Source organism: Capricornis sumatraensis, chromosome 19 (assembly GCF_032405125.1).
Source record: "Capricornis sumatraensis isolate serow.1 chromosome 19, serow.2, whole genome shotgun sequence".
NCBI lineage: Eukaryota > Metazoa > Chordata > Mammalia > Artiodactyla > Bovidae > Capricornis > Capricornis sumatraensis.
Genome location: NC_091087.1, coordinates 11705852 through 11720430, shown reverse-complemented (window position 1 = coordinate 11720430; position 14579 = coordinate 11705852). Strand labels below are relative to the sequence as shown.

The following is a 14579-nucleotide window of genomic DNA, read 5'->3' as shown; positions in this document are numbered from 1 at the left end:
TAGAAAAAAGTTACAAAAGATAGAGAGGTTAAATGAACAGTCCCTGCAAGATCTAGTGAGGGCAGCCGAGAGAGTTTTTAATCATAGAGAGACCCCAGAAGAGAGAGAGGACCGCATTAGAAGAGAAGAAAGAGAATTTAGAGCTGAAGAAAACCGTAAAAATCAAAAAGAGCTGGCCCAGATATTTTTTGCTGGAGTTGAAAACAAAAAGAGGTTCCAGAAAGGAAAAAAATTGGACTCAAAAACTGAAGAAAAAACAACAAGGCGTAAGCTTGAAAAAAACCAATGTGCGTTTTGTAAAGAGTTTGGACATTAAAAAGATAAATGCCCCAAGAAAAATCTAAAAGAGGGGCCCAAGAACCCCAAGAACGAGACTCCCTCTCCAGACAGTCATATCCTCTACGCGGGTGAGGATAGCGACTAGGGGGTCAGGGCTCGAAGCCCCTCCCCGAGTCCTGGGTAACTATAAATGTGGAGGGGAAACCGGTTGGCTTCATGGTGGACACGGGAGCCCAATACTCAGTCTTAAACCAAAAAGATGGACCCATGTCTAAGAAAAGTAGCTGGGTGCAGGGAGCAACCGGGACTAAGCGATATGGATGGACTACAAAACGGCACGTGAACCTGGGGGCCCACCAGGTGTCCCATTCTTTTCTGGTGATACCTGAGTGTCCAGCGCCCTTGTTGGGAAGGGATTTACTGTCTAAAGTAAATGCCCAAATTCATTTTGACCACGGACAAGTGTCGCTTTTAGATGGGACCGGGCATCCTCTTCAGGTCTTGTCTCTGGCATTAAAAGATGAATACAGACTCTACTTGCCAGAGGCCCCAGCGACAATAAGCCCCGAAGTACAACCATGGGTTCAAAGATACCCTCAGGCCTGGGCTGAAACTGCAGGAATGGGACTAGCCAAACAGAGGCCCCCTATCATTGTGGAACTAAAAGCCAGTGCTTCCCCGGTGAGGGTACGACAGTATCCCATGAGTCAAGAGGCTCGACAAGGAATTACTCCTCATATACAACGCCTCATAGACGCTGGGGTCCTGAAAAGGTGCCGGTCCCCATGGAACACTCCCCTGTTGCCTGTGAAAAAGCCTGGGGGAACTGATTTTAGACCGGTTCAAGATCTATGAAAAGTCAACAAACGGGTGAATGATATTCATCCTATGGTTCCTAACCCTTACACATTGCTAAGCAACTTGCCTCCAAACTACATTTGGTACACTGTTTTAGATTTAAAAGATGCCTTTTTCAGTTTGCCTCTTGCCCCCGCAAGCCAAGAGATCTTTGCCTTCGAATGGCAGGAAGACGGCGGTCAGACCCCTGTGCAGCTGACATGGACTCGCTTACCACAGGGTTTCAAAAACTCGCCCACGTTATTTAATGAGGCCCTGGACGAAGACCTCCGTGAGTATCGGGTTAAACACCCTACCGTTGTTTTATTACAATATGTTGATGACCTTATGCTGGCGGCAGCTACAGAGAAAGAGTGCCAAGAGGCAACAGGTGACCTTCTCCAAACCTTGGGGACTTTAGGTTACCGGGCTAGTGCCAAAAAGGCCCAGATTGCCAAGCAAGAGGTTACATACCTCGGTTATAAGATAAAACAGGGCCAGAGGTGGCTAACACAGATGAAAGAAACCATCCTCCAGATCCCTGAGCCGGCTAACCCTAAACAAGTGAGAGAATTTCTGGGAACAGTGGGATATTGCCGGTTATGGATCTTGGGGTTTGCAGAAAAGGCCAGGCCCCTATATGAGGGGACCAAAGAAAACAAGGACTGGAAATGGACTGAGCCGATGAAAGAGGACTTCCAAGAGCTCAGGTGAGCCTTGCTAGAAGCTCCTGCCCTTGCCCTCCCTGATCCATCTAAGCCTTTCCAATTATTTGTAGATGAAAATCGGGGGATAGGAAAAGGGGTACTAACACAGAGATGGGGACCATGGAAGCGACCTGTAGCTTACCTTTCCGAGACTGGACCCAGTGGCAGCCGGATGGCCACCTTGCCTCCGTATCATCGCGGCCACCGTGCTCTTAGTCCACGATGCTGATAAACTGACTTATGGACACAGACTCTTGGTCTACAACTCCTCATGCCATAGAGAGAGTTTTAAAGCAACCCCCAGGTAAATGGATTTCTAATGCCCGCTTGACGCACTACCAGGCCTTGCTACTTGACACCCCACGGATTCATTTCCAAACGCCCTGCACTCTAAATCCGGCCACTCTTTTGCCCAATCCGGGGGAAAATAGCCCCCTCCATGATTGTGATGAGATACTGGCCGGGGTAACAGCAATGCGAAAGGACTTAACCGATACTCCACTGGATAACAGTGAGCTAAAATGGTTCACAGACGGCAGCAGTTATGTAAAAGATGGACAGAGACGGGCGGGAGCCGCAGTAGTAGATGACTCTGGACAGACGATATGGGCAGAGGCCCTTCCCCCGGATACCTCAGCACAAAAGGCAGAGTTAATTGCCCTGATTCAAGCATTAGAGAGAGCCAAAGAAAAAAGAATAACTATTTTCACTGACAGTCGCTATGCTTTTGGCACGGTACACATCCAGGGCCTGATATATCAGGAACGGGGGTTTTTGACAGCTGAAGAAAAAGAAATTAAAAACTTGCCTGAAATCCGTAGACTTTTAGAGGCTGTACAGGTGCCTCGGGCTGTGTCAATAGTACACGTACCTGGACATCAGAAGGGTGACAGCCCCACGGCACGAGGGAATTGTGCCGCAGACCTGGCAGCTTGAAAAGTAGCTGATAAAGATTTCATCACCCCTGTGTTGGCAATCGGACTTCCACCTCCAGGTATGGGAACTCTGCCCCCAACCCCTGAGTATTCATCCACAGACTTTGCTTGGATCCAAAAACACACCAACCTTCAAAAAGATAAAGATGGATGGTACCGAGACTCAGACGGCTACTTGATACTCCCTGCTCAGTTGGGATGGCAACTATGTGAGCATTTGCACTTGTCTACTCATCTGGGAGAAAAGAAGACTCTGATGCTCTTTCAAACTGTGTGCCTGTGATTTCCCCAGCACCAGACAACTGTAAAGAACATAGTGCATGCTTGTAAGGCGTGTCAACAGATGAGGCCAGGAAAAGGACATGCAAGACTGAGGTATCGAGGAGAAGGACCAGGGCAACACTGGAAAATAGATTTCACCGAGGTAAGGCCAGGTTGACGGTATCGGGCCTTGGGTGCATTGCAACCACGTACGCCCAGCTGCTTCAGCAGAGCAAGAAGATGCTAAAAAAAAATGGGAAGCATCTCTGCACCCGTCCAACCCCTTGAGGCTAGAGCTTTGAAGGCGCCAACAGGACCAGGACAACTTGGCTGGGCCCTCTTGTGGATGACCCAGTTACTCTGCTCTGGAGTTGCCAGCGTGAACCCGCATCAACCCGTCAAAATCACCTGGAAGCTGCAAAATGGACTAACACAAGAGGTGCTAAACTCCACTACCGCAATACATCCACCAAACACATGGTGGCCAGACTTGTACTTTGACCTTAAGCCGATGGTAAATGTGCCTTGGGCTAGGGGTTATCTCCGAGAACAAGGGTTCTGGGCATGCCCAGGCACACCCAGGCATGACTGGAAGACCTGTGGGGGGGCACAAGACTCTTATTGTAAAACTTGGGATTGTGTTACTTCTAATGATGGACCTCAGCGCTGAAAAGTAGGAAATCGAGATTTACTTAATTTTTCATTCGCCAAGCCCCTCCCTAGGGTCCTGGGAGATCCAACTTTTAGCTGTTAAAGTTGCAATTATGCACAAGTCAGAATAAGGTTCAATCCAGAAAAAAGCAAAAAAGAGAGGACCTGGATCTCTGGCCTATCTTGGGGGCTACAGACGAGGGAATCAGGAGGGTTTGGGGTTGATGGAAAAGGGATTATAGTAGTGAGCCAGGTCTTAGAGCCAATTCTTGTACACAGTATCGGGCCCAACAAAGTAGAAAAGCTGACTGTAACCCCCCGCCTAACGACTTCCATGCCAACATCTTTGGCAGTGAGTCCCGAAGCAGAAGCGCTCGCTGAAATAGATCTCCTATGGAGGCTGATTAGGGTAGCTTATGCCACCCTGAATCAAACCCATCCTGAGGCAACTAAATCTTGTTGGTTATGTTACAACTTAATTCCCCCTTATTACGAAGCAGTAGGCCTCAATGCCTCTTATGACTTGGCCAACAGCACCGATCCTCCTCAGTGTCATTGGGGAGACCAAAAGGTGGGTCTGACGATAAAAGAGGTATGGGGAAAGGGCTTATGCATGGGCACGGTGTTACCAGCAAAGTCTCCACTTTGTGTGCATGTCGTCGGGCCTGATCATTTGCCTGTAGCTAAATAGTTAATACCTCAAATGGGGGGATGGTGGGTCTGTTCACACACGGGGCTAACTCCATGCCTGCATAGCTCAATCTTTGACCCCAAAGAATAATTCTGTGTTATGGTGGCTGTCATGCCAAAGATTCTGTACCAACCAGAAAAAGCAATATATGATTATTGGGCCCAGAAATTAACTCTAAATCCTCCAAAAAGAACTTATAAAGTTAAGAGGGAACCTCTTACCGCCATAACCATAGCAACTATGTTCGGTCTTGGAATAGCCGGGGCTGGAACCGGAATAACAGCTCTGTCCCTGCAAGGCCAAGGATTTAACTCCCTGAGAGCGGCCATAGATGAAGACATTACCCATATAGAGCAATCTATTAGTCATTTAGAATCATCTCTAACTTCTCTATCTGAAGTAGTTCTGCAAAACAGGAGGGGATTAGATCTGCTCTTTCTGCAACAAGGGGGACTCTGTGCTGCCCTAGGAGAAGAGTGCTGTTTCTATGCGGATCATACAGGAATAGTTAGAGAATCTATGGCCAAAGTGAGAGAAGGACTAACCCAGCGTAAACGAGGACGTGAGGCTCAACAGGGATGGTTTGAATCTTGGTTTCAACAATCCCCTTGGCTGACCACCTTAATCTCCACCTTGCTAGGACCCCTGCTAGTACTTTTACTAATGCTTACCTTTGGCCCATGCATTATCAATAGACGTGTAGCCTTTGTAAAGGAACGCATAAATACAGTACAGCTGTTTGTGCTTCAACAACAATATCAAACTGTGTCTCAGGACCGAGAGGAAGATTCCTCTATATGATCTAAGGACAGGGGGGAATGTTAGGGACCAAACGACGGTCTCTAGGACCTGAGTCATGTTTACCAGAAAGAGACAGGATATGCGCACATCCTGCCTGGCCAATCATGTAACGCCAGCTACTCCTGTAACTGAGACAGAGCACTGCCTGTATATAAGCTGCCATACTCCTTTGTTCGCGGCTCTTGTCAGATTCCCTTGTGTGGGATGAGACTTGGGCCCTAGAGCGCTAGGAATAAACAAACTCCCTTCTTGCGTTTGCAATACTGTGGTGGACTTGCTCTCTCGGTCAGTTCGGAGATACGGGCTTGGAGCATAACATCAATTCCTTCCTGATAACTGCTGGAGCGGCCAAGACCAGAACACAGCAAGTTGGTCTCCTCAGCTATGCTGCTTTGGCAAGCAAAACACTTTTCTAGTTCACTGTCTGATCAAATGTTGAAAGTGGAGCTGTCCACACCAAAGTAGGAAATCTGCAAGTGTACAACCTGGATGTCAAGTTCAAAGCTCATCAGACACAGTACTCAAGAAAAGCAAATATTTCAGGACAGCAGAGTAATTTGCTAATTTACAAGTGCAGCAGCACAATTCTAATTTAGGCATTCTTTGATGAATCCAAACACGTGAGTAAAAGCGGAGTTAACTGTCAAAAAGGAAAACACTGTCAAACATTCTCAGCTAGAGTTTAGTGGTATCAAGTGTCTTTCTTTTCCTCTCCCTATCAATAGCACATTTCTGGCCAAAGTAAAGTTGTTAATTGTACAGAAACCTCTTGGACAATCCATGAAACAGAGTTGGTCAAACCCTTGGGATGCTGCTGCTAAGTCACTTCAGTCGTGTCCAACTCTGTGCGACCCCATGGATGGCAGCCCACCAGGCTCCCCTGTCCCTGGGATTCTCCAGGCAAGAACACTGGAGTGGGTTGCCATTTCCTTCTCCAATGCATGAAAGTAAAAAGTGAAAGTGAAGTTGCTCAGTCGTGTCCGACCCTCAGTGACCCCTTGGACTGCAGCCTTCCAGGCTCCTCCATTCATGGGATTTTCCAGGCAAGAGTACTGGAGTTGGGTGCCCTTGGGATGAGAACCCTGCAACTGGTTATAAACGTACGATCTGCACCTCAGTTAGTCTTGGACAAAATGATCTTTATCAGATTTTGTCTTGAACAAAAGTGAAAGTGAAGTGAAAGTGCAAGTCACTCAGTCGAATCCGACTCTTTGCGACCCCGTGGACTATGCAATCCATGAAATTCTCCAGGCCAGAATACTGGAGTGGGTAGCCTTTCCCCTCTCCAGGGGATCTTCCCAACCCAGAGATCGAACCTAGGTCTCCCACATTGCAGATGGATTTTTTACCAGCTGAGCCAGAAGGGAAGCCCAAGAATATTGGAGTGGGTAGCCTATCCCTTCTCCAGCAAATTTTCCTGACCCAGGAATTGAATTTCCTGAATCCAGGAGAACCAGGCTCTCCTGCACTGCAGGCAGATTCTTTACCAACTCAGCTACTGGGGATTCTGTTTTAAGTTTATCCAACTCTTGACATTTCAATATTCTTTTTGCTCCAAAAAAAATTAATGTGCTAATAACAGTTTTTTGAAATAGAGACAACTACCAAAATTATAGATGAACATTTATCTTCAGTTACCATGACACTAGTACAGTTTTAATAAAAAGGTTGGATGTAATGTCTATTTAAAGTAAATTAAGAAAAAGAAAAGGTCATTTTTCCTGAGAAAGCAAATTGATATTTTTTCTTTGACTTCCTTATCCTTTGGAATGAAGGCTTGCTATTAAAATTTTCAATAAACCTTTAAACTATGCTATAAAACAATACTGTTTGGTCTTTAATGAGCCATTTCTGCTATTTTATAGCCATTCTAAAATGATAATGCATCTGCTAGTTATACTCTCCTAATACTGCTGACAAAGGACATGGGCACGCATGTCTATTGTCAGACAACATGGTACGTGGAAGATGAGCTAAGTTCTTGTACCATCATTGACACTAATAAGCTCTGTGATCCTTAACCTTTCTTAATCTCAATTTTCTTCACTGTGAAACTAATGTACTGTGGAGACAGAACTTCTGATTTTTATTTGTTCAGTTTCTAGACAACATTTAGTGTGCATCTGATTTCATGAGCGCCCATTAGTGGTGACCTCTGAGCAACAGCTTAAGATTCTTTAACGATCTTAAGACTCTTTAAGGATCTTACCAAAATTCTTTATTCTAGAGGTGAGGCAAAGGGGGATGGAGAGGAAAGACACACAAACATTACTTACTTTTGAAAAAAATGTCTGATAATTATCAAGACAAAAGCATATGGAATGGTCATATATAAATGAGAGGGCTTCACAAAGATGAGTCCATCGTGATCTTCAAGATCTGACCATTTTATTGTCGGAGGAAGCCAGAATCTTTCCAACCAAAACCATTCTTTAAATGTCTGAAACATTCTAAAAAGATGAAACAAGAATATATTAGACTTATAAAACAAATACTTAAAACTGAGACAACACTGACACCTTTACTCAAAATACCTAAGCTAGAGAGTTCTGAACAGAGGGTAAGAACAAAGTACTGTTATTTAATGGATGTCATGGCTCTTCATTGTATTAAACAGGTATCATTCTGCAGAAACTCTCAGAACAGTTTTGGTCATGGCATGGCAAACTGAAGTTTAACACACCACTGTTCATACTCTTGGGACAACATACATTAATACTGTAAGACTGTATCTTCCTCTTATATATTTCTATCATATGAAAACTAGTTTAACAATAATCTCTACAACTTCAATATGCCAAAGGCCAACCTCATAAAATCTCCAAGTAGGTATCCTAAGAATTTCTCTAGCAGATAAAGGACAAGTATATTTAACTTTGTATTACAATGAAGAATTCAAATTACTCCATGTCAACAAATATTTACAGAGATCCACTATTTGTCAAGCCCTGTGCTAGGCACTGAGGATGCAAAGATGAAAAATCCAGTGTTCTTTCCCTAAGGACCTTATATTCTGTGGGCAGAGCAGGCCTGAATGACTGACATACTTTTTTTTTTAGGTGCAATAAAACAGGTTTGTGGTACAATAAAACAGAGTGCTGTGGACTTCCCTGGTGGCTCAGATGGTAAAGAATCCTCCTGCAATGTGGGAGACCTAGGTTCAGTTCCTGGGTTGGGAAGATCCTCTGGAGGAGGGCATGGCAACCCACTCCAGCATTCTTGCTTGGAGAATCCCCATGGACAGAGGAGCCTGGTGGGCTACAGTCCACAGGGTCTCAAAGAGTAGAACACGACCGAGTGACTAAATACATGCACACATAGCAGGTGCTGTGGAACACAACAATCAGCACTAAGCCCTGCCAGGACATGTCAGGGAAAGATCACTGGGACAGGCGACCCTTGAGATGTCTTGAACAGTGAAGTGAAGTGAAGTTGCTCAGTCGTGTCGACTCTTTGCAAACTCGTGGACTGTACCCTACCAGGATCCTCCGTCCATGGGATTCTCCAGGCAAAAATACTGGAGTGGGTTACTATTTCCTTCTCCTGACCCAGGGATCAAACCCGGGTCTCCCACATTGCAGGCAGACACTATACCCTCTGAGCCACCAGGGAAGCCTTGAACAATAAATGGAAATAAACCAGAGAAAGGCAGGAAAATGGGAAAGAGGAAATAGAAGTTCTAAGGAAAGAAAGCACACTGATCAAGTAACTAGAAACACAGAACATATAGATGCTCCAGTCTCATTTGTGCTGCTGCTGCTGCTGCTGCTGCGTCACTTCAGTCGTGTCCGACTCTGTGCAGCCCCATAGATGGCAACCCACCAGGCTCCCCCATCCCGGGGATTCTCAAGGCAATTACACTGAAGTCGGTTGCCATTTCCTTCTCCAATGCATGAAAGTGAAAAGTGAAAGTGAAGTTACTCAGTCGTGTCCGACACTCATTTGTGCTATGAAAGTTTTAATCTTGACATTTTGCTCTTGAGGATGTTTTGACCTCATCATTCAACAGTTAATCAGAGAAAGAAGTAAAAATGTCCTCAGATTCACTACAGGGTAATCAAAATAACTTTATCAAAATCTCTTGACTGATAAATAACCCAGTGCCCATGGAACACCACCAGCAGTGTGGTTCAGCCACACTGTAAGAATCCAAGGTGTGGAATGTTTGGTCACACATAGGTGCCCAGAGCCTCAGCTTGTTGTCCTGCCATAATTACTAACAGTGCCCCTTCCTTTCAGGAGTGTCCCAGTTTGGGTAATTAACCATACGGTGACTGTCATCAAAAGCCTGGTGAGATAGTTCAGACTTGGTCACAGAGGATCTGCAATCCATGCTAAGGAGCTTGGGCTTTAGCTAATGGAACCAATGAAGAGAATTATGCAGAAGAATAAAATGATCAGATATTTTAGAAAGGCTGCTTGGGCACCTAGGTTCTCTGTGAGCCCACGTGGTGTCTTTTTGCTAACTGGAGGATGGTGTCCCCTCTGGGCAGACTCAGCCCTTCTACCCAGCACATGAGAGCTGGGTTTCAGCCCCCTGAGCCCGCCCTCCTCCCACCCCCAGCCAGGCACACACATGGCTGCTCTCTGGCAGTGTTAAACGATGAACATTTCAGGACACTGGAAGACTGGAGAGCAATTCTGAGTTTGAGGTAGCAGATACAGTTAGAAATGGGAAGGTGCAAAGAGCAGTGGCATCAGGGAGCTGAACATGCTGGTAACAATGCTGTTTGCAAGATTACACGAGATCCAAAGTGGGCAGAGAATAAAGAGAGGCCAAGAAAGAAGTGAGAACGAGGCGAAAAACAGAAAATTCAAGCAGCTGGAGGTCAAAGAACAAGTCTGGTGGGAAGGGGACTAAGCAACCAAAAGAGTGTGAAGACTCTGTGAGAGGTGAGGTTGAGAGTGGAGTATTGACATTGCAGATTTCTGATTTCAGATGAAGAGGAATTCCAGAGTGTGGACTCCAATATCCTTCAGAAAAATCCATACCAAAACAAAACAACTGACGCTGGTGAGATACTCCCTATTTTATTTCATTTCTCATCCACTGCTCAGAGACACACACATTCAAAGTAGCAGGAACCCAGTCACACCCACACCTTCAAGGCTTGAGTGGAGAGAGAGAAGGGCTGCTTTCTTTTTCATGTATTAATCATTTTACTATAACTTCTACCCTGAAGGAGGATAAGCACCATTAATACAGTCACAAAATTGTGCAAATATGGTGGAATAAAGATGATCAAGGAAGATTTACTGAATACTTTCCATCAGTTTTGGGGGCTACAGAAAGGAAAAGGATGATCCCAGACTTTAGGGAGCTTAGAACTGAGAACTGACCTGGACTAGGCTCAGGAAGAGACAGTGTGAACTGATGAAAGAGTTGTTAGGAGGAAAGAATTAACACACTTTCATAAGCGAACGGAGGATTCAGGGAACTGGATGCACTGGTTGCCTGGGCCATCTGACATACCTGACCAAAGACGGAATCAGGAGAGGGAACCTATGATGAAGTGCACAGTCAGATACAGCTCAGAACAAGAGCAGGCACAAGTCTTTGAGTCAGACTGCAACTAAAGTTCAAACTTCCTACAGATCTTAGAAATGAGCGCAGGCAACAGGAGTCTCTCTCATCAAAGACAAGCTTTGTTCCAGGCCTGTGTCCTTCACTGCATCAGAATGAGCTACTCCTGCAAAGGCAAATCTATTTCTTCCTAAAAGTTTGCCTCAGCATGTTCATTACATTATTGGCTCCAAATTTAATAAACTATGACTCAGGAAACAAAGAGCAGTGGCAGTGAGTTTGTTTTGGTGTTATTATAACAGTCTTTATACAAAATAGTTTGCTCACTCCTAAAATGCATCTTCAGGCAGTACAGATTATTTTGCCCAGTGTGCTGCTGCTGCTAAGCCGCTTCAGTCATGTCCGACTCTGTGCAACGGTATAGATGGCAGCCCACCAGGCTCCCCCATCCCTGGGATTCTCCAGGCAAGAACACTGGAGTGGGTTGCCATTTCCTTTTCCAATTGTCCAGTGTGAAACATAACTAAAAAATAGCTTTCAATGGTTATATAGGAGCTGCCATGCTAAATAATATGCAAGTAATAAAATGAGATTTGTTGAAAGCCTAGTAACTTTAATACCCAACAACCAAAAAAAAAAAAAAAAAAAAAAACCACAACATATAAAGGGAGAGAGACAGAACTCAGAGTTGCAAATGATCCCCTGGAAAATGTAGCTCAAACTGAGAAAAAAACTACATTATTTACTATTTCTCCATGTACTGCCACCAAATATCAATTATTGCTGCTTCAGAAGAGTTAAGAATCTCTTCTTCACAGAATACACAAAAATTAACTCAAAATGGAAGCACAGACCTAAATATAAGGGCTAAAATAATAACACTCTTTGTGTTGGAGTAAATCTTCATGACCTTGGGTTAAGCAAAGCTTTCTTGCTTATGACACCCAAAGCACAAAAATAAGAAAACAGATAAATTTGGCCTCATTGAGATTTTGGTTTTCAAACAAACTTTTTGGTTCTCAATGGATACCATCAAGAAAGTTAAAAGAAAATCTGTAGAGTGGAGGAAATATTTGAAAATCATAGATCTGATAAGAGACATGTATTTAGAATATGGCAGAAAATGAAGAGAAACTAAAGAGCCTCTTGATAGGGGTGAAAGAAGAGAGTGAAAAAGCTGGTTTGAAACTCAACATGAAAAAAACTAAGATCATGGCATCCGGTTCCATCACTTCATGGCAAATAGATGGGGAAAAAGTGGAAGCAGTGACAGATTTTATTTTCTTGGGCTCCAAAATCACTGCAGATGGTGACTGCAGCCATGAAATTAAAAGACACTTGCTTCTTGGAAGAAAAGCTATGACAAATTTACACAGTGCACTAAAAATCAGAGACATTACTTTGCCAACAAAGGTCCTTCTAGTCAAAGCTATGGTTTTTCCAATAGTCATACATGGATGTGAGAACTGGACCATAAAGAAGGCTGAGCACCAAAGAACCGATGCTTTTGAACTGTGGTGCTGCAGAAGACTCTTAAGGATCCCTTGGACAGCAAGGAGATCAAACCAGTCAGTCCTCAAGGAAATCAGTCCTGAATATTCACTGGAAGGACTGATGCTAAAGCTGAAGCTCCAACACTTTGGCTACCTGATGCAAAGAGCTGACTCATTAGAAAAGACCCTGATGCTGGGAAACACTGAGGGCAAGAGGAGAAGGGGGCGGCAAACAAAAAGACAGTTGGATGGCATCATGACACAATGGACATAAGTTTGAGCAAATTCCAGGAGATAGTGAAGGACAGGGAAGCCTGGTGCGCCACAGTCCACGGGATTGCAAAGAATCTGACATGACTTAGAGAATGAACAACAATAATGCTACTACATACATGGATGGCTCTTGAAAACATGCTCAATAAAAGGAGCCAGGCACAAAAGGCATATATTGTACGATTCTATTCATGTGAAACGTTCAGAATAGGCAAACGTATGGAAATAGGCTAGTAGTTTCTTGCGGTGTACAAATGGGTGTCGGGGGAAATGGGGAGTGACTGCTAATGGGTACAGAGTTTCTTTGGAGTGATGAAACTGTTCACAAGTTGGGTGTGGTGTTGATTGCATAACTCTGTGAATATACTAAAAAACATTAAACTTCACACTTTAAATGAATGAATTGTATGGTGTGTGAGTTACATCTAAAGAAAAAAAATGTTAAAAACTCTCCTTCTAAGCTTCATCCCCTTTAAACCTTTATGTCTTTTAATCCATGGCTCAGCCTGAACTTCACATTAAAGCCTCCTATCTTTTCATTTAAAGGGTTTAAGAGTTATCTCCCTAATTCACCTAAGTCATGATTGTGTCCAAGGGGACTTCCCTGGCAGTACAGTGGTTAGAGCTCTGACCTTTCATTGCCAAGGATGCACATTAAATCCCTGGTGAGGGAACTAAGATCCCTCAAGCCGCACAGTGCAGCCAAAACAAAACAAACAAACAAAAAACCAATTGTGCCTACGAACTCAGAAACTGAAGTAAATGAAGGAAAGACTATATGCAGATTCAGACTTCAGCATGATTTTAAAGTTAATGGCTTTCTGGAAGGAAAAAAGTTCATGCTTTAAAAAGCAAAAATCAACTAACTCCTCTAAGGAGAAGTGGTTCTCCCAGATGATAGCCCTTGGTACAGACTGTTCAATAGATGCCCACAGGCCAACATTCCAGCTCTGGGCAGTGGCTTTACTCATCCAGGCTGTTCCTCCAGCCAGCCCCTCTACCATGCCTGCTCTCGAGATGCGATCTGGGGCTAACCTACAACAAGCACTTTCCTCCCCCTTCCTGCCGTTTCAGTCTAGCAGCAGAAAGCGGGTCGTGTTCTCTTAGCTTCTCAGCAGCCATCTTAGAGCCACAGGACTGTTCCAGGACTGTGGGCATCCTTCACAGTCAGCCTTCCCTGACTCCAGTGTACAGGATGTGCCATTCTGGAGGGAGCAGGGCACCCAGCCCTCATGATAGCAGGGAAGTCGTTACTGTGTGTGGATCTGGTGCCATGCCTTTTCCTCTGTGAAAGTCAAGGTGGACAATTCTCCATCTGCTGGCTGTTGGCCTGGGATGACCTGGGCTTGGCCAAATGGACGCTTTACCCCGGACTTTGAATCTGGAGCAGACAGGGACAAGTGGGAGTGCAGCAGCAGACGGCATTCTACCCAGCTGCTGCTGCTGAGAAGACAGCTGTCATCTCTCGGCTTCCTGCCCTTCTGGATTGCTGTGGTCTCTCGGTTTCTACTGTGGTCCAGGTTTGACCTACCACCTTTTTTTGGTGCTGTGAGTCACTTTTAGTGAAGTCTTTTTTTTTTAAGATAATAAGAAACAGGTGGCTTCCACTGCTTATAATCAAGAGTTATGACTGATAGACCTAGCATTTTCCTTACCCTCTTTTAGGAGAAACTGACAGCTCCAACTCAGCTGTCTGAATCTTAAACTTAGCAACAGTGCCAGTTCTTAGGGTTGCCAAATGGAGCAGGAACTCCCTTGAAAACTGAGGAGGGGCAGGTGGCTTGTTCAGTTCAGTTGCTCAGTCATGTCCGACTCTGTGACCCCATTAATCGCAGCACTCCAGGCCTCCCTATCCATCACCAACTCCTGGAGTTCATTCAGACTCACGTCCATCGAGTCCGTGATGCCATCCAGCCATCTCATCCTTGGTCGTCCCCTTCTCCTCCTGCCCACAATCCCTCCCAGCATCAGAATCTTTTCCAATGAGTCAGCTCTTCGCATGAGGTAGCCAAAGTACTGGAGCTTCAGCTTTAGCATCATTCCTTCTAAAGAAATACAAGGGCTGATCTCCTTCAGAATGGACTGGTTGGATCTCCTTGCAGTTCAAGGGACTCTCAAGAGTCCTCT

The 14579-nt window shown here is 44.8% G+C and overlaps 1 protein-coding gene across 1 annotated transcript in view; it reads right to left on the bottom strand.

Annotated features, from left to right (window-relative positions):
* Positions 1–7611, bottom strand: part of CERS3 (ceramide synthase 3) — a 134570-nt gene extending 126959 nt beyond the window's left edge. Inside the window, exon 1 of the mRNA XM_068991540.1 lies at positions 7439–7611. Within this exon, the coding sequence (XP_068847641.1) occupies positions 7439–7611 (173 nt within the window). The remainder of the gene's footprint in view (positions 1–7438) is intronic.
* Between the last annotated feature and the right edge of the window lie 6968 nt (positions 7612–14579).